The 27,033-nt window shown below is 49.2% G+C and overlaps 1 protein-coding gene across 2 annotated transcripts in view; it reads right to left on the reverse strand.

Annotated features, from left to right (window-relative positions):
• The window catches only part of FHL1 (four and a half LIM domains 1), a 71,488-nt gene that overhangs the window by 22,545 nt on the left and 21,910 nt on the right, over nucleotides 1-27,033 (reverse strand). The window contains exon 1 of one of the 2 annotated variants that reach the window (XM_082207504.1): nucleotides 11,895-12,049. The exons of the other annotated variant lie outside the window; for it this stretch is intronic. Within the exon in view, the coding sequence (XP_082063630.1) occupies nucleotides 11,895-11,916 (22 nt within the window). The 5' untranslated portion in view covers nucleotides 11,917-12,049. Of the gene's footprint in view, nucleotides 1-11,894; nucleotides 12,050-27,033 lie in introns of those variants that run through there. 2 annotated transcript variants of the gene reach the window in all.

Raw genomic sequence — 27,033 nt, forward strand, 5'->3', positions numbered from 1 at the left:
TCTATATGGGATGGTCGTCCTCTTCCGCCGAGCGCGCAGCTTCGGGAGGGACACACATGGAGCGGTGAGGGAGGGAGGGGACACCAGCCTAGCCAGCCAGATCAGCCGAATCAACCCTGGCGATCAATGGGGTGACAGATGTCGCAGCCAGAGCGCCCTCACATGCTCGGCCTGTTTGCCTCTGAGAAGCAGACCCCCCAAGTGCTGTCTCCTCGCATCCTCAGGTGGTCAATTTTCCTTGCCAGCTACCAGTATGCACTGATTCACCGACCTGGGAAGGCGATGGGCCATGTGGATGCCCGCAGCAGGCTACCACTACCGGAAACAGGCCCCGCCCCAGCACCTGCACAAGAGGTCATGAGCCTGGAGCTGCTTCCCGACCGCCCCATTCAAGCACAATATGTTGCGCACCATTCCAAGAAAGATAGGGTCATCTCCCGGGTCCTGGACTGGGTGTGGAGGGGATGGCCCAGCAGCAGCCCCGGGCCAGAATTCGCCGGCTACACAACCCGCAAACATGAACTGTCGGCCCACAAGGGGTGCCTGTTATGGGGAAGCAGGGTCGTTGTTCCCCAGCCCCTCCGCAAAAGGGTCCTCACAGCCCTACACGAGACACACCCAGGGGTAGTAAGAATGAAGGCCCTTGCCAGGAGTTATGTGTGGTGGCCGGGGATCGATGGAGAGATAGAGGCCTGGGTCAAACACTGCCAGGCCTGCCAAGAATCCCGCCCAGATCCCCCAAGGGCCCCAGTCCAGTCCTGGGAGTCCGCCCGAGCACCATGGTCACGCCTGCATGTGGATTTCGCTGGCCCCTTTCAGGGGAAAACATTCTTCATAGTGGTGGACTCCTACACCAAATGGCTGGAAGTCGCACTGGTACCGTCCACTTCCACGTCCGCAGCCATCCGGGTACTACGCAGGCTGTTTGCAACCCACGGGCTCCCTGACACTCTCGTCTCAGACAACGGGACTGCATTTACGTCAGGAGAATTCCAAACCTTCACAGCGCAGAACGCCATCCGCCACATCCGTTCGGCGCCGTTCCACCCTGCCACCAATGGCCAAGCAGAACGCATGGTGCGGACCACCAAGGACACCCTTCGCCGCATGACGCAAGGGGACTGGGAGTACCACCTCGCTGCATTCCTTCTAGCACAGCACAGCACCCCCAGCTCAACGACTGGCCGGAGCCCCACTGAACTACTAATGGGTCGGCGCCTTGCAATCAGATTGGACCGCCTTCACCCCGATAGAGCTCAGGATGAGGTAGTGGTGGGGGAAGACAGGAGCCCCCGGACCTTCGAGGCCCAGGACCCAGTGTACGCAAAGAATTTTGGGGCAGGCCCAGCATGGGTACCCGCCACAGTCACCAGGGTCACTGGCCCAGTGTCGTACGAGGTGCTAATGGATGGAGGGCAATGCTGGCGCCGCCACTGCGACCAGATACGGCGACGATTCCCGGGAGAAACCCAGGAGGAGGACAGGTCAGAGGAGTCCCAAGGGAACAGCGGGGCAGTGAGGCCCATAGAGCAGGAGGGGCCAGCAGGAGAGGCAGAATCAGTAAATACAGAGAGGACCCGTGAGGCCGAAAGGACACCAGAACCAGAACCACGACTGAGCGAGCCGGTTGCACCAGACCAAACAACCCCATCACAGCCAGCATCCTTGGAACACGAGCCAGAACCTGAACCCCGGACCAGGGAACACCCCAGGCCGCAACGCACACGTAGGCCGCCAGCATACCTTGAGGACTATGAATGCGACCTCCCGGGCAGGACTGGAACTTAGAGGGGAGGGGTGTTATGTACTGAGAACAATAGGATCCAAATTGCAGCAGTCTGATTAGTCCTAGAACAATAGGATTCAGAATGCAGCAGTCTGATTGGTCCTAGAACAATGCAGCAGTATGATTGGTTGGCAGGAACCACCCAATCCTGCTCCAGATAGAAGTGAATCCACAACCTGATTGGCTTACAGTAGAATTCCGGAATTAGCCAATCATGTGCAGCCCATTGTGTAAATAATGTATATAAAGCAGATACTGTGAGGGGACTTTCATTCATTCCTCCTCACCACTATGAGCTGAATAAAGAGCATGAAATCACTTTGCGACTCTGAGTATATTTCAGAACACATTGCTTCAATGGCTGGGACGCTGTCTCCCCTCCGACTTGCCAAAACTTCCAGCTATGTTACCTCGACCTGTCTCCCATTCATCAGGCCAGCTGCCACCTCATCCATCAAGAGACAGAACACAGGAGACAGACAAACTCCCAGGGTTTCCCCAGCAGTTCACATTCTTGGCCAAAATTGCTTTGGATGTTGGTCTTCTTTCAAACAGCCTTAGATCCTAGATTCAGGTGTTTTGGAATTCAAAGTTCAACAACAGATCAACAAAGTGAGACAGATTGCCAGAGAGCGCTTGCTGCGAGACAGACACCAAAGAGAAAATAACAGAATGCCACTAGCAATCACATACAGCTCCCAAGTTAAAACAGTTCAACGCCTCATCAGAGATTTGCAACCTTCCTAGACGGCGACAACCCACAATCATACCTTAACATGGACACTGGTACCAGAGTCTGCAATAAACCCAGGTGCCAACTTTGCTGCCACTCACACCCAGACGACACCATCGCTGGACCCAACAATGCCAAACATCCCATCTCAGGCCTATTGAATGGCTCATTTTGGACATTGTGTATGCCATCAAATGCCATCAAATGCCAGCAGTGGTCTCTATTGGACCAACAGGCCAAACTCTATGCCAGAGGATAAATGGGCATCACTCCGACATCGGGAATTGCAAGGCAGAGTAGCCAAGAGGAGAACGCTTCCATCTTCTGGGACGTTGAATACAGGATCTCCAAGCAGCTGTATTATTACAAAAGAATTTCAGAAAGAGACTTGTAAGAGAAGTGGCTGAATTGCAACTTATCGCCCAGCTGAAAACTATGGAGAGACCTGGCTATTTTTGGCACCCCTGCTTTTTTCTGAAGGACTAATTGCAGTTGTTCACAGTCGCCAACAGGTTAACCATACCCACTGAGTCCTACTACTCTTCAGAGAAAACACCCGCCCCACCCTCCCTCTATATATCAGGGTCTGGGGACTCTCCTCCCTCTATATATCAGGGTCTGGGGACTCCCCTCCCTCTATATATCAGGGTCTGGGACTTCCCTCCCTCTATATATCAGGGTCTGGGACTTCCCTCCCTCTATATATCAGGGTCTGGGGACTCCCCTCCCACTATATATCAGGGTCTGGGGACTCCCCTCCCTCTATATATCAGGGTCTGGGGACTCCCCTCCCTCTATATATCAGGGTCTGGGACTTCCCTCCCTCTATATATCAGGGTCTGGGGACTCCCCTCCCTCTATATATCAGGGTGCGGTGATTCCCATCCCTCTATATATCAGGGTCTGGGGACTCCCCTCCCACTATATATCAGGGTCTGGGGACTCCCCTCCCTCTATATATCAGGGTCTGGGGACTCCCCTCCCTCTATATATCAGGGTCTGGGACTTCCCTCCCTCTATATATCAGGGTCTGGGGACTCCCCTCCCTCTATATATCAGGGTGCGGTGATTCCCATCCCTCTATATATCAGGGTCTGGGGACTCCCCTCCCTCTATATATCAGGGTCTGGGACTCCCTCCCTCTATATATCAGGGTCTGGGGACTCCCCTCCCTCTATATATCAGGGTCTGGGGACTCCCCTCCCTCTATATTTCAGGGTCTGGGGACCCCCTCCCACTATATCTCAGGGTCTGGGGACTCCCCTCCCTCTATATATCAGGGTCTGGGGACTCCCCTCCCTCTATATATCAGGGTCTGGGGACTCCCCTCCCTTTATATATCAGGGTCTGGGGACTCCCCTCCCTCTATATATCAGGGTCTGGGGACTCCCCTCCCTTTATATATCAGGGTCTGGGGACTCCCCTCCCACTATATATCAGGGTCCGGGGACTCCCCTCCCTCTATATATCAGGGTCCGGGGACTTCCCTCCCTCTATATATCAGGGTCTGGGGACTCCCCTCCCTCTATATATCAGGGTCTGGGGACTCCCCTCCCTCTATATATCAGGGTCTGGGGACTCTCCTCCCTCGATATATCAGGGTCTGGGGACTCCCCTCCCTCTATATATCAGGGTGCGGTGATTCCCCTCCCTGTATATATCAGGGTCTGGGACTCCCCTCCCTCTATATATCAGGGTGCGGTGATTCCCCTCCCTCTATATATCAGGGTCTGGGGACTCCCCTCCCACTATATATCAGGGTCTGGGGACTCCCCTCCCTCTATATATCAGGGTCTGGGGACTCCCCTCCCACTATATATAAGGGTCTGGGGACTCCCCTCCCTCTATATATCAGGGTCTGGGGACTCCCCTCCCACTATATATAAGGGTCTGGGGACTCCCCTCCCTTTATATATCAGGGTCCGGGGACTCCCCTCCCACTATATATAAGGGTCTGGGGACTCCCCTCCCTCTATATATCAGGGTCTGGGGACTCCCCTCCCTCTATATATCAGGGTCTGGGGACCCCCTCCCTCTATATATCAAGGTCTGGGACTTCCCTCCCTCTATATATCAGGGTCTGGGGACGCCCCTCCCTCTATATATCAGGGTCTGGGGACTCCCCTCCCACTATATATCAGGGTCCCGGGACTCCCCTTCCTCTATATATCAGGGTCCGGGGACTCCCCTCCCTCTATATATCAGGGTCTAGGGACTCCCCTCCCACTATATATAAGGGTCTGGGGACTCCCCTCCCTCTATATATCAAGGTCTGGGACTTCCCTCCCTCTATATATCAGGGTCCAGGGACTCCCCTCCCTCTATATATCAGGGTCTGGGGACTCCCCTCCCACTATATATCAGGGTCCCGGGACTCCCCTTCCTCTATATATCAGGGTCCGGGGACTCCCCTCCCTCTATATATCAGGGTCCGGGGACTCCCCTCCCTCTATATATCAGGGTATAGGGACTCACCTACCACTATATATAAGGGTCTGGGGACTCCCCTCCCTCTATATATCAGGGTCCGGGGACTCCCCTCCCTCTATATATCAGGGTCCGGGGACTCCCCTCCCTCTCTATATCAGGGTCTAGGGACTCCCCTCCCACTATATATAAGGGTCCGGGGACTCCCCTCCCTCTATATATCAGGGTATAGGGACTCACCTACCACTATATATAAGGGTCTGGGGACTCCCCTTCCTCTATATATCAGGGTCCGGGGACTCCCCTCCCTCTATATATCAGGGTCCGGGGACTCCCCTCCCTCTCTATATCAGGGTCTAGGGACTCCCCTCCCACTATATATAAGGGTCCGGGGACTACCCTCCCTCTATATATCAAGGTCTGGGACTTCCCTCCCTCTATATATCAGGGTCTGGGGACTCCCCTCCCTCTATATATCAGGGTCTGGGGACTCCCCTCCCTCTATATATCAGGGTCCGGGGACTCCCCTCCCTCTATATATCAGGGTCCGGGGACTCCCCTCCCTCTATATATCAAGGTCTGGGACTCACCTCCCTCTGTATATCAGGGTCTGGGGACTCCCCTCCCTGTATATATCAGAGTCTGGGACTCCCCTCCCTCTATATATAAGGGTCTGGGGACTCCCCTCCCTTTATATATCAGGGTCCGGGGACTCCCCTCCCACTATATATAAGGGTCTGGGGACTCCCCTCCCTCTATATATCAGGGTCTGGGGACTCCCCTCCCTCTATATATCAGGGTCTGGGGACCCCCTCCCTCTATATATCAAGGTCGGGGACTTCCCTCCCTCTATATATCAGGGTCTGGGGACGCCCCTCCCTCTATATATCAGGGTCTGGGGACTCCCCTCCCACTATATATCAGGGTCCCGGGACTCCCCTTCCTCTATATATCAGGGTCCGGGGACTCCCCTCCCTCTATATATCAGGGTCTAGGGACTCCCCTCCCACTATATATAAGGATCTGGGGACTCCCCTCCCTCTATATATCAAGGTCTGGGACTTCCCTCCCTCTATATATCAGGGTCCAGGGACTCCCCTCCCTCTATATATCAGGGTCTGGGGACTCCCCTCCCACTATATATCAGGGTCCCGGGACTCCCCTTCCTCTATATATCAGGGTCCGGGGACTCCCCTCCCTCTATATATCAGGGTATAGGGACTCACCTACCACTATATATAAGGGTCTGGGGACTCCCCTTCCTCTATATATCAGGGTCCGGGGACTCCCCTCCCTCTATATATCAGGGTCCGGGGACTCCCCTCCCTCTCTATATCAGGGTCTAGGGACTCCCCTCCCACTATATATAAGGGTCCGGGGACTCCCCTCCCTCTATATATCAGGGTATAGGGACTCACCTACCACTATATATAAGGGTCTGGGGACTCCCCTTCCTCTATATATCAGGGTCCGGGGACTCCCCTCCCTCTATATATCAGGGTCCGGGGACTCCCCTCCCTCTCTATATCAGGGTCTAGGGACTCCCCTCCCACTATATATAAGGGTCCGGGGACTACCCTCCCTCTATATATCAAGGTCTGGGACTTCCCTCCCTCTATATATCAGGGTCTGGGGACTCCCCTCCCTCTATATATCAGGGTCTGGGGACTCCCCTCCCTCTATATATCAGGGTCCGGGGACTCCCCTCCCTCTATATATCAGGGTCCGGGGACTCCCCTCCCTCTATATATCAAGGTCTGGGACTCACCTCCCTCTGTATATCAGGGTCTGGGGACTCCCCTTCCTCTATATATCAGGGTCTGGGACTCCCCTCCCTGTATATATCAGAGTCTGGGACTCCCCTCCCTCTATATATCAGGGTCTGGGGACTCCCCTCCCTCTATATATCAGGGTCTGGGGACCCCCTCCCTCTATATATCAGGGTCTGGGGACTCCCCTCCCTCTATATATCAGGGTCCGGGGACTCCCCTCCCTCTATATATCAAGGTCTGGGACTCCCCTCCCTCTATATATCAGGGTCTGGGGTCTCCCCTCCCTCTATATATCAGAGTCTGGGGACTCCCCTCCCTCTATATATCAAGGTCTGGGACTCCCCTCCCTCTATATATCAGGGTCTGGGGACTCCCCTCCCTCTATATATCAGGGTCTGGGGACCCCCTCCCTCTATATATCAAGGTCTGGGACTCACCTCCCTCTGTATATCAGGGTCTGGGGACTCCCCTTCCTCTATATATCAGGGTCTGGGACTCCCCTCCCTGTATATATCAGAGTCTGGGACTCCCCTCCCTCTATATATCAGGGTCTGGGGACTCCCCTCCCTCTATATATCAGGGTCTAGGGACTCCCCTCCCTCTATATATCAGGGTCTGGGGACTCCCCTCCCACTATATATAAGGGTCTGGGGACTTCCGCTTCAGTGTATCTGAAGAAGTCTGCCTGCGCACAACAGCCAAGTGTTGTTATTATTATTGACTACAAGTATTAAGAAGATGTCAATCATGGAGGCACAGGTCTGTAATCCTTTTTTAGGAAAAGGTTCAGCTTTGCTGGCATCCTCTCAATATGGACAAGCAGAGGAAGGTTTCCTTTTGGGAACCATAAAATCACCCATCTCCTACTACCCTTCTGAGAAATACCTCACCCCACCCTCCCACTATATATCAGGTCTGGTTACTTCTGTTTCACTGTATCTAAAGAAGGGCGCCTGCACACAAAAGCTTCAACCAAGAACAAACTGAGTTGGTCTCTAAGGTGCTACTGGACAATTTTATTTATTTATTTATTTATTTCAAACAGCGTTAGATCTGGGACAGAGACCCAGATCTGACACATTCCTGTCTGAAGCTCTCACAGCTACAGGTTCAGGTGCACAAGCTCAGAACAAGAGAAGTAAGGAAGCAGTGGGGCCGCACAGAGCACCTCCTCCGAAGGACAGCCAAGGAAAACCAATGTGTTCATGGCTAACCTGTTTCTGCAATGTTGTCTCTGGCACGTACCTCACCCGCCCGCCCTCCAGTCTAAATATAGGCCCATGATCCCATTGTTTCATGAATCGCTTGCCCTTTCACTCAATTACCTGGATTTGGTCCAGCTCTATACCAAGTATTTTGTGTCGTGGCAACAGTTTGTGGAGCACATTCAACAAACAGGAGGGAGTGGAAACTGATAAGCAAAGAGCTTTTGGGGGGGGCTTCGCTAATGTCTCTGGATAGACACGAAACGATTTCTGCAGCCTCCATCTGTCCGTCAGCAGGCAGAGTGGGATTGAAGCATGAACAGCAAATGCCAATCCTACAATGCGGGAGCACCGCTAGGGCGAATGAGCACCAAAGTGCTTATGGAAGACAGAGACAAGGGGCTAAGCTGCGAGCTCTGCCAAGCAAGTGTTAAAGAAAATTCTGGGATGAGACTCTACTCAACAGCCCAGCTTGTTGGGGAGCAAGTCCCCTGAGGGTCCATGCGGTCAGTAAAAGAAGGAAATTCCAGGCAAGTAATTTGGAGCAAAACAGCAGTCAGTAGACTTTGATTCCTTATTGTTGTGCGACAGGTTCAAACGGCAGTAAGAACCCTGAGCATTGAGCCGACATTGACTTTTTAAACAGTTCACACAGCATCATTGATACTTCATTGCTACACCATTAAAACTGTCAAGATTACACAAGATTAGCATAGACAGATATGTCAAGGCAACACCCAAGTATAAGATTAGCAAAGGCAAACACCAGTGTGGTGTAGTGGTTAAGAGCGGTAGTCTCGTAATCTGGGGAACCAGGTTTGAGTCTCCGCTCCTCCACATGCAGCTGCTGGGTGACCTTGGGCCAATCACACTTCTCTGAAGTCTCTCAGCCCCACTCACCTCACAGAGTGTTTGTTGTGGTGGAGGAAGGGAAAGGAGAATGTTAGCCGCTTTGAGACTCCTTAAAGGGAGTGAAAGGCGGGATATCAAATCCAAACTCTTCTTCTTCTTCTTCTTCCTCTGAAGTCCCACCACCCAAAAGTACAATAGAACTTCCTTTGCATGTTTGCAGCCTGAGACAAGTTTGGTGATGAGATTTGGCTTCCCTTGGCCAACAATCAGCTCAGCAATTGTCGTCTCTGGGAACCTCCTGGGGTAGGATGTGTGTATACATGTCCCCAGGCTTGGAGAGGTGGCAGAGAAAAGAGTCCTTTTTCCAAGGGCAAAATAGCGTTGAAATGGAGGAAACTGGCAAGGGAGTTGATGTTACATGATTTTTTAAAGCTGGGCATCTTCCCTGAGCTGTCAAGTCAAAATGATACATTCAGGCATAAAATTTGTAACATTTAACAACTTTAAAGATGTGGGGGGCACCTGTCATTTCCGTAAGAGACGTTAACACCCTTTCTCTCACCCTCTGCCTCAATCTACCTGATCTGTAATATGGACCCAATAACATCACCCTAGGAAGCCGGATATTTGTCCACCAAGCGCCATACTCAGAAAGGCAGCAGGTCTCAGGGGTTTTCGATTCACCTGCGACCTCAGATGTTTTAAAGTGGTGGTCCCAGGGGTCTAGCTTGGAGCTTTCCTGCATGCAAAGTTTCTAAGGCAACTTTTTTCTGTACCACCCTGTGTCCCAAAGGCATCATTGCGCCTAGAGGCCAATCTCCCTTCAGTAGAATTACGAATCTGGCACAGGACATTTAACTTCTGGCTTCACCTATACTCAAATCCCCCCAGTCTAATATCCCTAGTGCTGCAAGATTGTCCCAAGAGCGCCTGGACTCAAATGGTCTATCCAAAACTTCACTCTTCAGGTTTTAGTAAAGCAAATAGTCTAATTTGTCTACACCTAAATGTTATAAATGATCACTGCAGATGGTGACAGCAGTCACGAAATTAAAAGACGCCTGCTTCTTGGGAGAAAAGTGATGACAAACCTAGACACCATCTTAAAAAGCAAAGACATCACCTTGCCAACAAAGGTCCGTATAGTAAAAGCCATGGTTTTCCCAGTAGTGATGTATGGAAGTGAGAGCTGGACCATAAAGAAGGCTGATTGCTCAAGAATTGATGCTTTTGGATTATGGTGCTGGAGGAGACTCTTGAGAGTCCCATGGACTGCAAGAAGATCACACCTATCCATTCTGGAGGAAATCAGCCCTGAGTACTCACTGGAAGGACAGATCGTGAAGCTGAGGCTCCAATACTTTGGCCACCTCCTGAGAAGAGAATATTCCCTGAAAAAGACCCTGATGTTGGGAAAGATGGAGGGCACAAGGAGAAGGGGACGACAGAGGACGAGATGGTTGGACAGTGTTCTCGAAGCTACCAGCATGAGTTTGACCAAACTGCGGGAGGCAGTGGAAGACAGGAGTTCCTGGCATACTCTGGTCTGTGGGGTCACAAAGAAGCAGACATGACTAAACAACAACAAAATTTAAAAGAATGGCAGCCAAAGAGTTTAATGGAGAGTCTAAGCAGGGACAATGCTGTCCCTGAAGCTTATCTGTGTCCTGTCTCCTGCTAAAAGGATCTGGCAGTTGTTTAGGGTCCAATCCATGAGCTATATTATAAAAATAAAAATAAAAATAAAAATTTATTATTTATACCCCACCCATCTGGCTGGGTTTCCCCAGCCACTCTGGGCGGCTTCCAACAGAATATTAAAATGAAGTTAGTGATATTCTGCTTATTGCCCTTTACCAGCTCTTATACTTGCTTATCCACACCATCTCCAGCTTCTCAAAAGATTCCGTCAACAGGGTCTCCAGAAATTTTTACATATCACTTGGGAAGACAGGCGAACTAATGCCAGCATACTGGAAGAAGCAAAGATCACCAGTGTTGAAGTAATGATCCTTCAACATCAACTTTGGACCAGTCATGTTGTGTATCTCCTTCCAAAGCAATGACTCTCTTCCGAACTTAAAAATGGAAAGCGTAACGCCAGTGGTCCACAAAAGAGGTTGAAGGATCTCAAGGCAATTTTTAAAAAAATGTAGTATAAACACTGACAACTGGGAAGCACTGGGCTGCGAGCGCTCCAGTTGGAGAACAGCCTTGACCAAAGGTGTCCTGGGCTTGGAAGACACTCAAACGCAGGATGCAAGGGAAAAATGTGTGAAGAGGAAGAAACGCTTGTGATCAACTCCCACCCAGAAACCAATGTCCCCACTGTGGATCCAGAATTGACCTCCACAGTCACTTATGGACTCATTGTTAAAACCTTGTTTATGGAAGATCTGACTCAGCTACGAGGGATCGCCAAAGATGAAGGAGGAGAAGACTCCTCCCCACAAGCATCTCTACCAGGCTCTTGCAATACTGAAGGGTTTGGAAAGTTTCAGGGAAAAACAGGACAGAAACACTAACAGACACCCACAGCATGAAAGTAAAGCAAAGGAAATATTTGTACAAGGATCCTTCTTGCAGCAGTTAGCAGAACCTCTAACCACTAGGGCGGTTCATAAAAACTTTTTTTTAAAATGCCTTCTCCAAAGGTTTTATCTTACTACACTAGGGATTATATAGCTATTTCTGAAATTTCAAGCATATCAGTTAATATCTTGACCCTGCTCCACTGAATTGACATTTCAGCCTTCACGATATAGGAAAATGGGCAAGTAAACAGCTATTTTTGTGGAGGGTCAAGATATTCACTGATATGCACGAAATTTCAGAGATCCCTAGTGTAGTTAAGATAAGACCTTTGGAGAAGGCATTTTCCAAAAAAAATAATTTATGAACCACCCTACTGCCCACCCTGGAAGGAATATCATCGCACAGAGGGTCTCCTTATTTGTTAGAAAGCACACACACACCCCATCGTGAGGCTCAAAGGAAGAATTTCCAGCACAGCGAAATCCTGTTGAAAGAGCAAGCCAGCCAGCCAGCCAGATCTCTTGCTTGAAGCACAAAAGACAATGAAATGCCATATATATATTTAGGGCGCAGAGGAGGGTTACCTGCGTGCCTGTGATAAGCCATCCTTCAGCGAAGACCAATTCCCAACTAGCCCTACTTTAGGAGCTCGGCTGGTAAGAGCTCTCCCAGTTTGAGAGTTCAGGGAGGCTATTAATATGGGAGGGGGGGCACCAAGAGATGTCCACACCCCTTTGCCCAGGACTGGTGGCCCTCATCCCATGGAAAACATTTACCATTTTAGGTGATCTCAGGGGAGAAGAATAGGGCACCGTCAACAGGATATAAATACCTGCCCAGCTACTTCAGTCTCTGAAAACGTCCAAAATGCTGAGTAGCCCCTGTAGGAATCTGAGCCCTCTCGGGGTGTGTGTGCATAATTTCAGGAAATTTTAAACGGCTGTCTTTTTAATCTTTTGTTGGAAGCAGCTCAGAGCAGCTGGGGAGAGCCAGCCAGATGGGCGGGGCAGAAATGATAAATTGTTGTTGTTGTTGTTGTTGTTGTTGTTATGGTTCAGGCTGAGCATCATCAGGCAACTTCACTTCTGAGCTTCTGTGAGTCCTCTGTGAGTATCTGGAAGTGGTTGTGTTATATTGTGAAATTAAATGTTTGTTGTTTGATTTCTTATGTAGAGCAGACTTCCTCAACCTCAGCCCTCCAGATGTTTTGAGACTACAATTCCCATCATCCCTGACCACTGGCCCTGCTAGTGGGATCTTGGGAGTTGTAGGCCATAAAAATCTGGAGGGTTGAGGCTGAGGAAGCCTGATGTCAAGCATTTTGAATGCTGTTTAAATACTGTTTTATTCACAGGATGGGACTCTTTCTGAGAGTCCTGCTTCCAACAAATGTAACCTGTATAAACTAACTGTATAAACTAACTCAGGGGTCAGCAAACTTTTTCAGCCATTAGCTGGCCCCTGTTCCTCAGACCTTGTGGGGGGGCGAACTAGATTGGGGGGGGGGATGAACGTATTCCTATGTCCCACAAATAACCCAGAGATGCATTTTAAATCAAAGCACACATTCTACTCATGTAAAAACACACTGATTCCCAGACCATCTGCAGGCTGAATTGAGAAGGCGATGGGGCTGCATCCGGCCCCCATGCCTTAGGTTACCTACCCATGGGTTAACAGTATAAACTATATAAACTAACTATTGCTTCTCAATATCAGAGGCGTCTGCAAATTTTAGATGAAGAAGAAGAGTTTGGATTTGATATCCCGCCTTTCACTCCCTTTAAGGAGTCTCAAAGCGGCTAACAATCTCCCTTCCTCCCCCACAACAAACACTCTGTGAGGTGAGTGGGGCTGAGCGACTTCAAAGAAGTGTGACTGGCCCAAGGTCACCCAGCAGCTGCATGTGGAGGAGCGGAGACTGCAAATTTTAGATGCTGCAAATTATCATTACAGCTGGTATCCTAAATACGCCCTGCTCCCTTTCGAGGTAGCTTATACACAGGCCCAGGCACAGCAGCAAAATCAAGGATAAATGAAGGCACAAAGCCAAAAAGGAGAGAAGAGAAGACAAGAGATTAGGCAAAGATGGGAAATTGCTGATAAAGTAGAAGGAAAAAAGGATAATATGATGTTACCCATAGGATCTGAAGTTATGTATATGAGATTGAGGACTAAGGACCACGTATTATGGCCTCTATGGAAAGGATCATTTGTGACAGTTGGAGGATGGATGGTGGCTAACAGGTTGAGGTTGGATCCTGACCATTCTGGCCAGGCAGGCGGCGGGCAGGGGGCGGACTCCGCCTGCATCCCAGATGGAGCTGCCCTAGACACAGAATGGACCTGCACAGCTGGCCCTTCAGGGGCAGAGTTGTCCCATCCAGGACTAGGGAGTCCCCCATACCAACCCGCCCCCTGTCCCCCCCAAAACAGTACTTCTGTCTTGCCGGGATTCAACCTCAATCTGTTAGCCGCTCCTTCAGGTCTACTGGGCCGAGCCCATTGAGGGCTTTCAAGGTCAGCACCAACACTTTGAATTGTGCTTGGAAACGTACTGGGAGCCAATGCAGGTCTCTCAGGACTGGTGTTTTGTTTTGTTTTTAATAGATATTTATTAAGAATTTTCCATTTCACATTTTAGAACCCTTCTTTTTCTATAACATATTTCTCTGACTTCCCCACCCCTCCCCTTCTTATATTCCAATTCAAATTGTTAATTCGACAAGTTCTTATCCCCAATTTTTAACTTTTTTATATTTAGTTCAATTTAAAAGACCATTTTTACAACATCAAAATTTATGCATCAATGTTCAGTATTAAATCTTAAATCCTTTTTCTAAAGTCGACCCAAATTCTCTTCCACGAATTTCCCACTTTTCATACTAGTAACAAAACAGAATAAAAAGAAAAAAGATGGATTATAATTATGCACCCTTTGGATCCCCAAACCCCACCCTGCCCCCTTTCCCGGTTTCAATCCCCAACAAATGTCCATCAGTCTTAATCTGCTATCAGCCTGGAGATCTCACGTCCGAGGCTCTCAATTCTCTCTCAGTTCCTCTCTGCCGGTTTTTAGGATAGTCCTTAGTATTAAACACCAGATCTTGGAGACGCTCTGGCCCGAAAGGGACAATGTTTCTTCCATCTAGACCTCCATACTTAAAAGTGGAGCCTAAATCTTGTTTCTTATTCCTTTCAAGTCTAAATGTCCCCAAAGCTCCAACTTTCACCTTAATCAAATTTGTAATCCTTGGGTCTTCAGATCTCCACATAAGGAGATCTCTCCATTCTTCAATCTCGAGCTCAGACCAGATTTTCATCATCAAGTTCTTATTTTCCTTTGTAACCATCATGTCAGGCCTCTGGCTCTCCTTTGTCATCTGCAACATTACATCTCCTCCTTCCTTTTCCTCAGAAACAACATGTGTCTCTTTCTCCACACTCTCAAAGTTCTCAAATTTCTCCTCTTGTCCAGCTGCATGAACTTCCTGGATCAAGTCCTTATCGAATTCAGTGAATTTGTTTACTGTTAAGTCCAGAGTTGCAACGTTGGTAGCCAAAACATCAATTTGGCCTTGTAACTTTCCCAAGAGAAAGAACACTCTGTCCAATTTAGCTTGAATTTTCCCTCCTTCAGCCATTCTTGTAATGTCCCAAAACCCCCTCTAGAGGGATTTTGGTTACTTAGTATTCTTTCCGGTTCAAATCCAAAAATCAAGTTAGTTTGTATCAGTTTTTCCTTATTTTCAACAAAATATAGCCAAATTGTAACGGATATAACCAGCAGAGACAGTATAAAACAAAGTTCTCTTTTCCCGTCTTGACAGCTAATTTGACAGCTGTCAAACTCTTCAATATCTCTTCAGCAGGCTCTCTCGCGGATCACTCCTGGGTCCGGGGGGGGGGTGGCACTTCAGCTCCCAAAATTAGCTCTTATCCTCCAGTAAGATTACTTAAACTGCCAAATCGTGAAATTAATGTCTTTACCCAATAAAAAAGAAAAAATCCTCTCGACCTTAGTTAGCTGGTCCTTGCTTTAGATTATATATAAGACGGGGAGACGGACTTCCTATTTGCGCCTTCCCCGATCGTGCCTAATTCAAAAAATAAATAAAATTCTTTACAAGTCCAATTTCCGTACTACTCACTGCTGCTTTAGAGTCCAATTGTTCATAAGAAGAAGTCAGCGCTCTCCGACCATGGCATGCGGCTTCACTCTGCAGGAGAAGCAGTTGACTCTCAGCACCGCGTTCCCCCGTTCCGAAGCCTTTAAAAAGGCTCCTTCGCGGGTCGGGGGGGCGCAAATGGTGCCCGCCGAGTCACCAGGTTCACAGGCTTCACCGCCTGTGATTTTTAAGGGTCCCCACATCGCCGCAGCAGCTAGACCCAACTCCTGCGGAGCCAATTCCCTCCGGAGATCGGAGGAAATCCGCCATTAGCTGATGGCACTAACCTGGAAGTCCTCTCAGGACTGGTGTTTTATGGTCTCAGTAAGACTTAATTTTACAGAAAGGTGCTGGCATCCTCTTCAAATTGACCCGCAGAGGAAGGTTTCCTTTTGGGAAGAATGAAATCCATGTTTACAGAAAGGTTCAGCCTGCCTCGCCAGCATCCTCTTAACACACTTTGAATTGGGCTCGGAAACGTACGGGGAGCCAGTGCAGGTCTCTCAAGACTGGTGTTATGTGGTCTTGGCGGCCACTCCCAGTCACCAGCCTGGCTGCCGCATTCTGAATTAGTTGCAGTTTTTGGGTCACCTTCCAAAGCAGACCCATGTAGAGTGCATGGCAGTAGTCCAAGCGGGGGATAACCAGAGCATGTGCCACTCTGGGCAGGTAGGGTCTCATCCTGCATTGCAGATGGTGCTGCGCTGGACACAGAATAGACCTGTGCCTCCTTGGGTCCAAGATCACCCCCAGGCTGCGCAGCTGGTCCTTCAGGGGTACAGTTGCCCCATTCAGGACCAGGGAGTCCTCCACACCAGCCTCACCCCTGTCCCCCTCACCGCCTTCACTGGTTCTGATTTAAAAGAGAGGTAGAGCTGGGTATCATCTGCATACTGATGAACCCCCAGCCCAGCCCAACCCCCCTGATGATGTCTCCCAGAAGCTTCATATAGATGTTTAAAAGCATGGGGGAAGAGGCACCCCACAAGTGAGAGCCCAGGGGTTCCCCCCCACACACACTTTCTGGACACGGCCCAGGAGGAAGCAGCCGAACCACTGTATTACAGGGCCCCCAGCTCCCAGTTTAGGTATGATTTCCCTTGCTAAGTAGTTCTTAAGGCTGTTGAAATATACAGTAATTTTCTAAGCTCTGTTGATCCTTATAATTTCGATGAGTAAAGATTTCTGAGCAAATTTCCCTCTTCTATTTCACTGTTGTAAAAAAGTGCTATAAGGAGGAAGGAGTGGAACCACTGCAGAACAGGGCCCCCAGATTAATTGCCTTCCATACATCTCTTTCTCAAGCTCTGGGAGGAAGACCTTTCATTTCCTACAGACAGCCACCCAATCTTAAACAACTCCTAACCCACAATAATACTACAACCAGACTTAACACAGACACTGGCACCAGGGCCTGCAATAAACCCAGATGCCAACTTTGCTGCCACATACACCCGGACAACATCATTACTGGCCCCAACAACATCACACATACCATCTCGGGACTATTCAATTGCTCATCGTCTAACATTGTGTATGCCATCAAATGCCAACAGTGTCCTTCAGCTCTCTATATTGGACAAACAGGCCAAACCTTACGCCAAAGAATAAACGGACATAAATCTGACATCAAGAATCACAAAACAAAGAAACCAGTAGGAGAACACTTCAATCTCCCAGGACATTCTATACAAGATCTCAAAGTAGCTGTTTTACTACAAAGGAATTTCAGAAATAGACTGGAAAGAGAAGCTGCTGAATTGCAACTCATTACCAAACTTAAAACCATGGAGAGACCTGGTTTGAACAAAGACATTGGATTCTTATCCCATTATACATGACTAAGCCATTTCTCACCTTCTCACCCCTTGCCTTTTCCTGTAAGACCTATTACAGTCGTTAAGAGTCGTCAACAGGCTCATCTCAGCTATCTGCCAATCTCCCATTCCCACCACCCTTCTGAGTAATACCCCTCCCCACCTTCTCACTATATAGAAGGATCTGGCAACTTCTGTTTCAGTGTATCTGAAGAAGTGTGCATGCACACGAAAGCTCATACCAAGAACTAACTTAGTTGGTCTTTAAGGTGCTACTGGAAGGAACTAACTTAGTTGGTCTTTAAGGTGCTACTGGAAGGAATTTTTTTATTTATTCTTATTACTTACTGATTCATCACCTCCAGCGCCTATGTCAGGCATAGGCAAACTCCAGCTGTTTGGGGACTACAACTCTCATCACAGGACCAGTGGTCAGGGATGATGGGAGTTGTAGTCCCAAAACAGCTGGAGGGCCAAGTTTGGCCATGCCTGTCTTAAGGAGATATACTAGATAGCAGCTCAAACAGCTGTACAGGGCTCTTTAGGTTAGTACCAACACCTTGAATCTGGCCGGGAAGCAGATTGGCAGCCTGGGCAAACCCTGAAGACAAAGGGTTGGATGCTGGTGGCACTTGGACCCTAAAACAACCTAGTCGCGAGTTCTGCACCAGCTGCAGCCTCCAAGCCCACCTCAAGGGTCTTCTTCTTTGGTGATCCCTCATAGCTGGGTCAGATTGTCTTCCATCAACACGGATTTTAGCAGTGAGCCCATAAGTGGCAGTGGAGGCCAATTCCGGATCCACACGTCCTTCCACAGTGGGGTTTCTGGGCGGGAGTTGATCCCGGTGAAGGTTCCTTCTTCCTCGCCCGTTTCTCCCTCGCGTCCCAAGTTTGAGTGTCTTCAAAGCCCAGGACGCTTTTGGTCAAGGCTGTTCTCCAACTGGAGCTCTCGCAGGCCAGTGTTTCCCAGTTGTCGGTGTTTATATAGTTGTCGGTGTTTATATAGTGGTACCTCGGGTTAAGTACTTAATTCGTTCCGGAGGTACATTCTTAACCTGAAACTGTTCTTAACCTGAAGCACCACTTTAGCTAACGGAGCTGCCTGCTGCCGCCATGCCACTGGAGCACAATTTCTCATCCTGAAGCCAAGTTCTTAAGCCGAGGTACTATTTCTGGGCTAGTGGAGTCTGTAACCTGAAGTGTATGTAACCCAAGGTACCACTGTACTACATTTTTGAAATTTGCCTTGAGATCTTTCAACCTCTTTTGTGGACCACCGGCATTAAGCTTTCCATTTTTAAGTTTGGAATAGAGTTGTTGCTTTGGAAGGCCACATGACCGGTCCAAAGTTGAAGGGTCGTTGCTTCGACAATGACAGTCTTTGCTTCTTCTACTACACTGATATTAGTTCGCCTGTCTTCCCAGGTGATGTGTAAAAATTTTCGGAGACCCTGTTGATGGAAACTTTTGAGGAGTTGGAGATGGCATTGATAAGTGGTCCATGTTTCACAAGCATATAGTAAAGTTGGTAGTACCATAACTTTGTAAAGAAGCATTTTGGTTTCCTTCAAATATGCCGGATTAATAAATAACCGGGTATAGAAAGTACTTCTGTATTGAAGAGAAATTGACACGGCAGCTAAAAAAAGCCAATGCAATTCTGGGCTGCATCAATAGGAGTATAGCATCTAGATCAAGGGAAGTAATAGTGCCACTGTATTCTGCTCTGGTCAGACCTCACCTGGAGTACTGTGTCCAGTTCTGGGCACCACAGTTCAAGAAGGACACTGACAAACTGGAACGTGTCCAGAGGAGGGCAACCAAAATGGTCAAAGGCCTGGAAACGATGCCTTATGAGGAACGGCTAAGGGAGCTGGGCATGTTTAGCCTGGAGAAGAGGAGGTTAAGGCGTGATATGATGAGCCATGTTCAAATATATAAAAGGATGTCACATAGAGGAGGGAGAAAGGTTGTTTTCTGCTGCTCCAGAGAAGCGGACACGGAGCAATGGATCCAAACTACAAGAAAGAAGATTCCACCTAAACATTAGGAAGAACTTCCTGACAGTAAGAGTTGTTCGACAGTGGAATTTGCTACCAAGGAGTGTGGTGGAGTCTCCTTCTTTGGAGGTCTTTAAGCAGAGGCTTGACAACCATATGTCAGGAGTGCTCTGATGGTGTTTCCTGCTTGGCAGGGGGTTGGACTCGATGGCCCTTGTGGTCTCTTCCAACTCTATGATTCTATGATTATATTGTCAGGAAAAAGCACCAAGGCAAAAGCCAGCTCCAGATGGCTGGAATGCAAAACAGGATGTTGTTGTCTTCCAATGTACTGCTGGGGAAAAGGTGGAGCCTATTCTCTGTACTGAGCACCGGATGTTAGCTCAGAGTGTCATGTGACTCTTCTGATGGAGTCTGAAGGGTGCAGTCACATTTCTATGTACTGCTGAGTGACAGGAATAAAACATGTAAAAGGACTCCTGTCTGTCTCATTTCCCCTCCCTGGGAGAATGCAGGGAGGGAGAGAGAAGCAGAGAAGCAGAGGGTGTGTTCTTTCTCACGTCTAATGAGAAGAATTGCCGGTTTGTTTACCTAGCCTGCCGGGAGTTGCAGACGGAAGGTAAACACAGTATCTCACTCAATTGCCTCGGGGGAGGCCAGGTACCTCTGACTGTGAGCTGAGATACTAACATCTATGATATCAGGTAATGTCTGAATGTAAGATTATGGAGAGTAATGATTAATGGATATTCATGAGTTTATACAGTAATGCACTACATATATATATATAAAACGTTCTTAAATCAAATGAAGAGGTTATAATACCTTAATAATAGTTGTCTGGTATATAATGTTATGTACAGTCAGCTCTTAGGTATTATGTAAAATATACTGGTATTAGGTTATATTAGGATATTCATGGGGTAAATATACAATGCAAAATTAAACATATATGTATTATGTCTTATACATTGGATAATGTATGTATAATATTTAATGGGGTAAATCAGTTAATGTACTACATACATAATAGTATTTAGATCATCTGCTGATGACAGTTTGCCCCTAAAACAACCTAGGCACGCAGTTCTGCTCCAGCTGCAGCCTCCAAGCCCACCTCAAGGAGCGCACTGCTGTAATCCAGCTTTGAGGTTCCCAGTGCACGGTGAGTAACTGTGGCCAAGCTCCACGGCTCTGCAGGAAAAAATAAAAATCACCTTCCACCAAGAAGGCTGGCAGGAGAGGAATGGGGTGGAAGGGGCAGAGTTCTCTCCCACCGTGGCCAAGAAGCGGTGGGGAGGCCGCTCACTCTCTTTCTGGCCTGCATCAAATTATTTCGCCGCCTTTGTCTTCCAAGTGAATTGTTAAACAGGAAAAAATTAAAAAATGGTTCAGCAGCACCTTAATAGACCAACTCAGTCTGTTCTTGGTTGAAGCTTTCGTGTGCAGGCGCCCTTCTATAGATACAGGGAAACAGAAGTCCCCAGACCCTGATATATAGAGGGAGGGGAGTCCCCAGACCCTGATATATAGAGGGAGGGGAGTCCCCGGACCCTGATATATAGAGGGGAGTCCCCGGACCCTGATATATAGAGGGAGGGGAGTCCCCGGACCCTGATATATAGAGGGAGGGGAGTCCCCAGACCCTGATATATAGAGGGAGGGGAGTCCCCAGACCCTGATATATAGTGGGAGGGGAGTCCCCGGACCCTGATATATAGAGGGAGGGGAGTCCCCGGACCCTGATATATAGAGGGAGGGGAGTCCCCGGACCCTGATATATAGAGGGAGGGGAGTCCCAGACCTTGATATATACAGGGAGGGGGTCCCCAGACCCTGATATATAGAGGGAGGGGAGTCCCCAGACCCTGATATATAGAGGGAGGGGAGTCCCCAGACCCTTATATATAGTGGGAGGGGAGTCCCAGACCCTGATATATAAAGGGAGGGGAGTCCCCAGACCCTGATATATAGAGGGAGGGGAGTCCCCAGACCCTGATATATAGAGGGAGGGAAGTCCCAGACCTTGATATATAGAGGGAGGGGGTCCCCAGACCCTGATATATAGAGGGAGGGGAGTCCCCAGACCCTTATATATAGTGGGAGGGGAGTCCCCAGACCCTGATATATATAGGGAGGGGAGTCCCGGGACCCTGATATATAGAGGGAGGGGAGACCCCAGACCCTGATATATAGAGGAAGGGGAGTCCCGGGACCCTGATATATAGTGGGAGGGGAGTCTCCAGACCCTGATATATAGAGGGAGGGAAGTCCCAGACCTTGATATATAGAGGGAGGGGAGTCCCCGGACCCTCATATATAGTGGGAGGGGAGTCCCTAGACCCTGATATATAGAGGGAGGGGAGTCCCCGGACCCTGATATATAGAGGGAGGGGAGTCCCCGGACCCTGATATATAGAGGAAGGGGAGTCTCGGGACCCTGATATATAGTGGGAGGGGAGTCCCCAGACCCTGATATATAGAGGGAGGGGAGTCCCCAGACCCTGATATATAGAGGGAGGGAAGTCCCAGACCTTGATATATAGAGGGAGGGGGTCCCCAGACCCTGATATATAGAGGGAGGGGAGTCCCCAGACCCTGATATATAGAGGGGAGTCCCTATACCCTGATATATAGAGGGAGGGGAGTCCCCGGACCCTGATATATAGAGGGAGGGGAGTCCCCGGACCCTGATATATAGAGGAAGGGGAGTCCCGGGACCCTGATATATAGTGGGAGGGGAGTCCCCAGACCCTGATATATAGAGGGAGGGGAGTCCCTAGACCCTGATATATAGAGGGAGGGGAGTCCCCAGACCCTGATATATAGAGGGAGGGGAGTCCCCAGACCCTTATATATAGTGGGAGGGGAGTCCCTATACCCTGATATAAAGAGGGAGGGGAGTCCCCGGACCCTGATATATAGAGGAAGGGGAGTCCCGGGACCCTGATATATAGTGGGAGGGAAGTCCCAGACCTTGATATATAGAGGGAGGGGAGTCCCCAGACCCTTATATATAGTGGGAGGGGAGTCCCTAGACCCTGATATATAGAGGGAGGGGAGTCCCCGGACCCTGATATATAGAGGGAGGGGAGTCCCCAGACCCTGTTATATAGAGGGAGGGGAGTCCCCAGACCCTGAGATATAGTGGGAGGGGGTCCCCAGACCCTGATATATAGAGGGAGGGGAGTCCCCAGACCCTGATATATAGAGGGAGGGGAGTCCCCAGACCCTGATATATAGAGGGAGGGGAGTCCCCAGACCCTGATATATAGAGGGAGGGGAATCACCGCACCCTTATATATAGAGGGAGGGGAGTCCCCAGACCCTGATATATAGAGGGAGGGAAGTCCCCGGACCCTGATATATAGAGGGAGGGGAGTCCCCGGACCCTGATATATAGTGGGATGGGAGTCCCCAGACCCTGATATATAGTGGGAGGAGAGTCCCCAGACCCTGATATATAGAGGGAGGGGAGTCCCCAGACCCTGATATATAGAGGGAGGGGAGTCCCCAGACCCTGATATATAGAGGGGAGTCCCCAGACCCTGATATATAGAGGGAGGGGAGTCCCCGGACCCTGATATATAGTGGGAGGGGAGTCCCCGGACCCTGATATATAGAGGGAGGGGTGTCCCCAGACCCTGATATATAGAGGGAGGAGAAGTCCCCAGACCCTAATATATAGAGGGAGGGGAGTCCCCAGACCCTGATATATAGAGGGAGGGGAGTCCCCAGACCCTGATATATAGAGGGGAGTCCCCAGACCCTGATATATAGAGGGAGGGGAGTCCCCAGACCCTGATATACAGAGGGAGGGGAGTCCCCAGACCCTGATATATAGTGGGAGGGGAGTTCCCAGACCCTGATATATATAGAGGGAGGGGAGTCCCCAGACCCTGATATATAGAGGGAGGGGAGTCCCCGGACCCTGATATATACAGGGAGGGGAGTCCCCAGACCCTGATATACAGAGAGAGGGGAGTCCCCAGACCCTGATATATAGAGGGAGGGGAGTCCCCAGACCCTGATATATAGAGGGAGGGGAGTCCCCAGACCCTGATATATAGAGGGAGGGGAGTCCCCAGACCCTGATATACAGAGGGAGGGGAGTCCCCAGACCCTGATATATAGTGGGAGGGTGGGGCGGGGGTCGTAGGACTCAGTGGGGATGGTCAGCCTGCTAGCGACTATGAATGACTGAAAAAGCAAGGGATGGTATGCAGATGACTCAAAATAGCTTTAGCGTGTGTAAAGAGACAGGAATTCAATATCTCCATTCAGACCAGGTCTCTCCATAGTTTTCAGCTGAGTGATAAGTTGCAATTCAGCCACTTCCCTTTCAAGTCTATTTCCAAAATTATTTTTTCAGAAGACAGCTGCTTGGAGATCCTGTATTGAAACTGTTAAACAGAAGGCTGTGTTCACCTAAAGCTGGCACCCCCAACCTGCAGGCCTACAACTTGGCCTACAACTCCCATGATCCCTAGCTAACAGGACCAGTTGTCAAGAATGATGGGAACTGTAGTCCAAAACATCTGGAGGGCCAGAGGTTGGGAATGCCTGACCTACAGCCTAAACCAATTCTGGGCTTCGGCCTTGGAACGTTTCCTTCAGAGTGCTTCATTGAACTCGCACAAGTTGCTCTCCATCAAGGCTGAAGCTCTGTTTTCCCAATCCATGGCTTTGCACGGTGAGTATGTGTTGTGTTTTCCAAAGCTTTTCCTTAGTCTTAATGCTCCTGCCATAAATGGAAAGGGGGTGGGAGAATGGATGAATGGTGGCATTCTCATGTTGAGAGCCAGTGTGGTGTAGTGGTTAAGAGCGGTAGTCTAGTAATCTGGGGAACCGGGTTCGCGTCTCCGCTCCTCCACATGCAGCTGCTGGGTGACCTTGGGCCAGTCACACTTCTCTGAAGTCTCTCAGCCCCACTCACCTCACAGAGTGTTTGTTGTGGGGGAGGAAGGGAAAGGAGAATGTTAGCCGCTTTGAGACTCCTGAAGGGGAGTGAAAGGCGGGATATCAAATCCAAACTCTTCTTCTTCTTCTTCTTCTTCCTCCTGTCACTCAACGCTGCTTAAAAGGGCCCCCGCATGGATGAACCATTAGTCACGATCACCAAACAGATAATTTCAGTGGCAATCAACAGCAAGCAAAGAAGGGCATCAGAACCTCACTTCGGGGTAATGTTTCATATGAAATTGGCATATAAGAATCATAGAATCATAGAGTTGGAAGAGACCACAAGGGCCATCGAGTCCAACCCCCTGCCAAGCAGGAAAAATTCCTTAATGGGGAGGCAGCCCAACGAAAGGGCCAAGTGGATGCAGAAATAATAAAACGCAGGGCTAGAGGCAGTAAAGTTTCTGAGCACCAGACACTAGAAATTGCAGGAGGGGACAGGATTCTTGTTCTGAACTAGTTGTTGTTGTTGTTGATGATGATGATGATGATTTATGGTTTCTACCCCGCCCATCTGGCTGGGTTTCCCCAGCCACTCTGGGCGGCTTCCAATGGAAGGTTAGAAATACATGAAAACATCTGTCATTCACCCTAAACAGGGCTGCCTTCAGATGTCTTCTAATCGTTCTTTATTCCTTTGACATCTGACGGGAGGGCATTCCACAGGGCAGGCACCACTACTGAGAAGGCCCTCTGCCTGGTTCCCTGTAACTTGGCTTCTAGCAGGGAGGGAATCGCCAGAAGGGAGAGGGACCAGGGTGGAGACGCTCCTTCAGGCCTACTGGGCCGAGGCCATTTAGGGCTTTCAAGGTCAACACCGACACTTTGAATTGGGACCAGAAACGTTCTGAGAGCCAACATAGGTCTTTCAGGACCGGTGTTATATGGTTTTGGTCAGACTTTATTTTACAGAAAGGTTCAACCTTGTTGGCATCTTATTTGTATTGACACGCAGAGGAAGGTTTCCTTTTGGGAAGCATTGAATCCTTTTACAGAAAGGTTCAGCCTCACTGGCATCCTCTTAACACACTTTGAATTGGGCTCGGAAACTTCCTGGGAGCCAACGCAGGTCTTTCAAGACGGGTGTTATGTGGTCTCAGTGGTCCCAGTCCCCAGTCTGGCTGCCGCATTCTGGATTAGTTGTAGTTTCCGGTCACCTTCCAAGGCAGCCCCACATAGAGCGCATTGCAGTAGTCCAATTGGGAGATAGAAACTAGAGCATTCACTACTATGGCGAGACAGTCAGTGGGCAGAAAGGGTCTCATCCTGCATCCCAGATGGAGCCACCCTGGACACAGAATGGACCTGCACCTCCATAGGTCCAAAATGACCCCCAGGCTGCACACCTGGTCCTTCAAGGGCACAGTTGCCCCATTCAGGACCAGGGAATCACACACACCCCCACCTACAACAGGACTTCTGTCTTGTCCGGATCCAACCTCAACCTGATAGTCATGACCCGTCCTCCAACCACATCCAGGCACTTGCACTCGACCTTCACCGCCTTCCCTGGTTCCGATTTGAACGAGAGTCAGAGGTCTCCCCCCAAAACAACAACTCTGGGGAACCCCACTACCCACCCACCCCAACAACTCAACAACTCTGGGCACTTTGTGTTAACACTTTGCGATAAATAAAGTGGTTTGGGGCTGTGGTTTGGGCACTCGGTCTCGAAAAGATTTGCCACCACTGGTCTAGGCATGCATAGGCCACCTTCGGCCCTCCAGATGTTTTGGCCTACAACTCCCATGATCCCTATCTAGAAGGACCAGTGGTCAGGGATGATGGGAACTGTAGTCCAAAACATCTGGAGGGCTGAAGGTTGCCTATGCCTGGTCTAGGGTGAAAGTTGTCGCCTTTTTCCAAACATGCTTTGCTGCGAAGCGGCCAAAACCTTCCCATTTTGTCTCCCTACATCTCCAACATTTCCAAATAAAGCTTTCTCCCTGTGGCTTCTTCTCTAATGACTAATACACTAGATACCTCTTCCAAGGCCCTGTTCTTATACTTCATTCTCGTTTGGAAAAGCGAGCCAAGTCTCCATTTGTCTCCGTTTTATTACACTTGCCAGGAACTGATATACAACACCAGGCTTCCTCAACTTCAGCCCTCCTGCTGTTTTGAAACTATAATTCCCAGCATCCCTGACCACTGGTCCTGCTAACTAGGAATGATGGTAGTTGCAGCCCAAAAACATCTGGAGGCCCAAGGTTGAGGAAGCCTGCACAACATTATCAAACCTATAGTTATGTAAATCCAAATAGCATGCTCAAAAGATTCTTCTGCAGAAGGAAACTAGATTGATTTTCCTGCTTGATTCTTTGCAGCCCTCAGGTTTAAATACAGAAATAGATTATAGTTTTTTATGAGTCATCATTAATATCTTGACATACAATGGATAACCTTAAAAATCTATGTTGAATCTGGTGGTTTCAAAGGGGTCACTTTAAGACAGGCACCCCCAACCTTTGGCCCTCTTGATGTTTTGGACTACAATTCCCATCATCCCTGACCACTGGTCCTGTTAGCTAGGGATCATGGGAGTTGTAGGCCAAAAACATTGGGGAGGGCCACAGGTTGGGGATGCCTGTAACAAGAATTAACACTGTGTCTCTCTAGAAAAGTAAACATAGGATTACTGTTTGTTTACTGTGGGATCCGCCTTGTCACTTGTCCCACGTCTCTGATACACAAAATATGGTATGTAGATCCATGCGTGTTATGTTTTATTTCTTAATTTGTTTAAATGTATGTATTATTTAAAGTATGCATGGC

Source organism: Podarcis vaucheri, assembly GCF_965113315.1.
Source record: "Podarcis vaucheri genome assembly, chromosome: Z".
Classification (NCBI taxonomy): Eukaryota; Metazoa; Chordata; class Lepidosauria; order Squamata; family Lacertidae; genus Podarcis; species Podarcis vaucheri.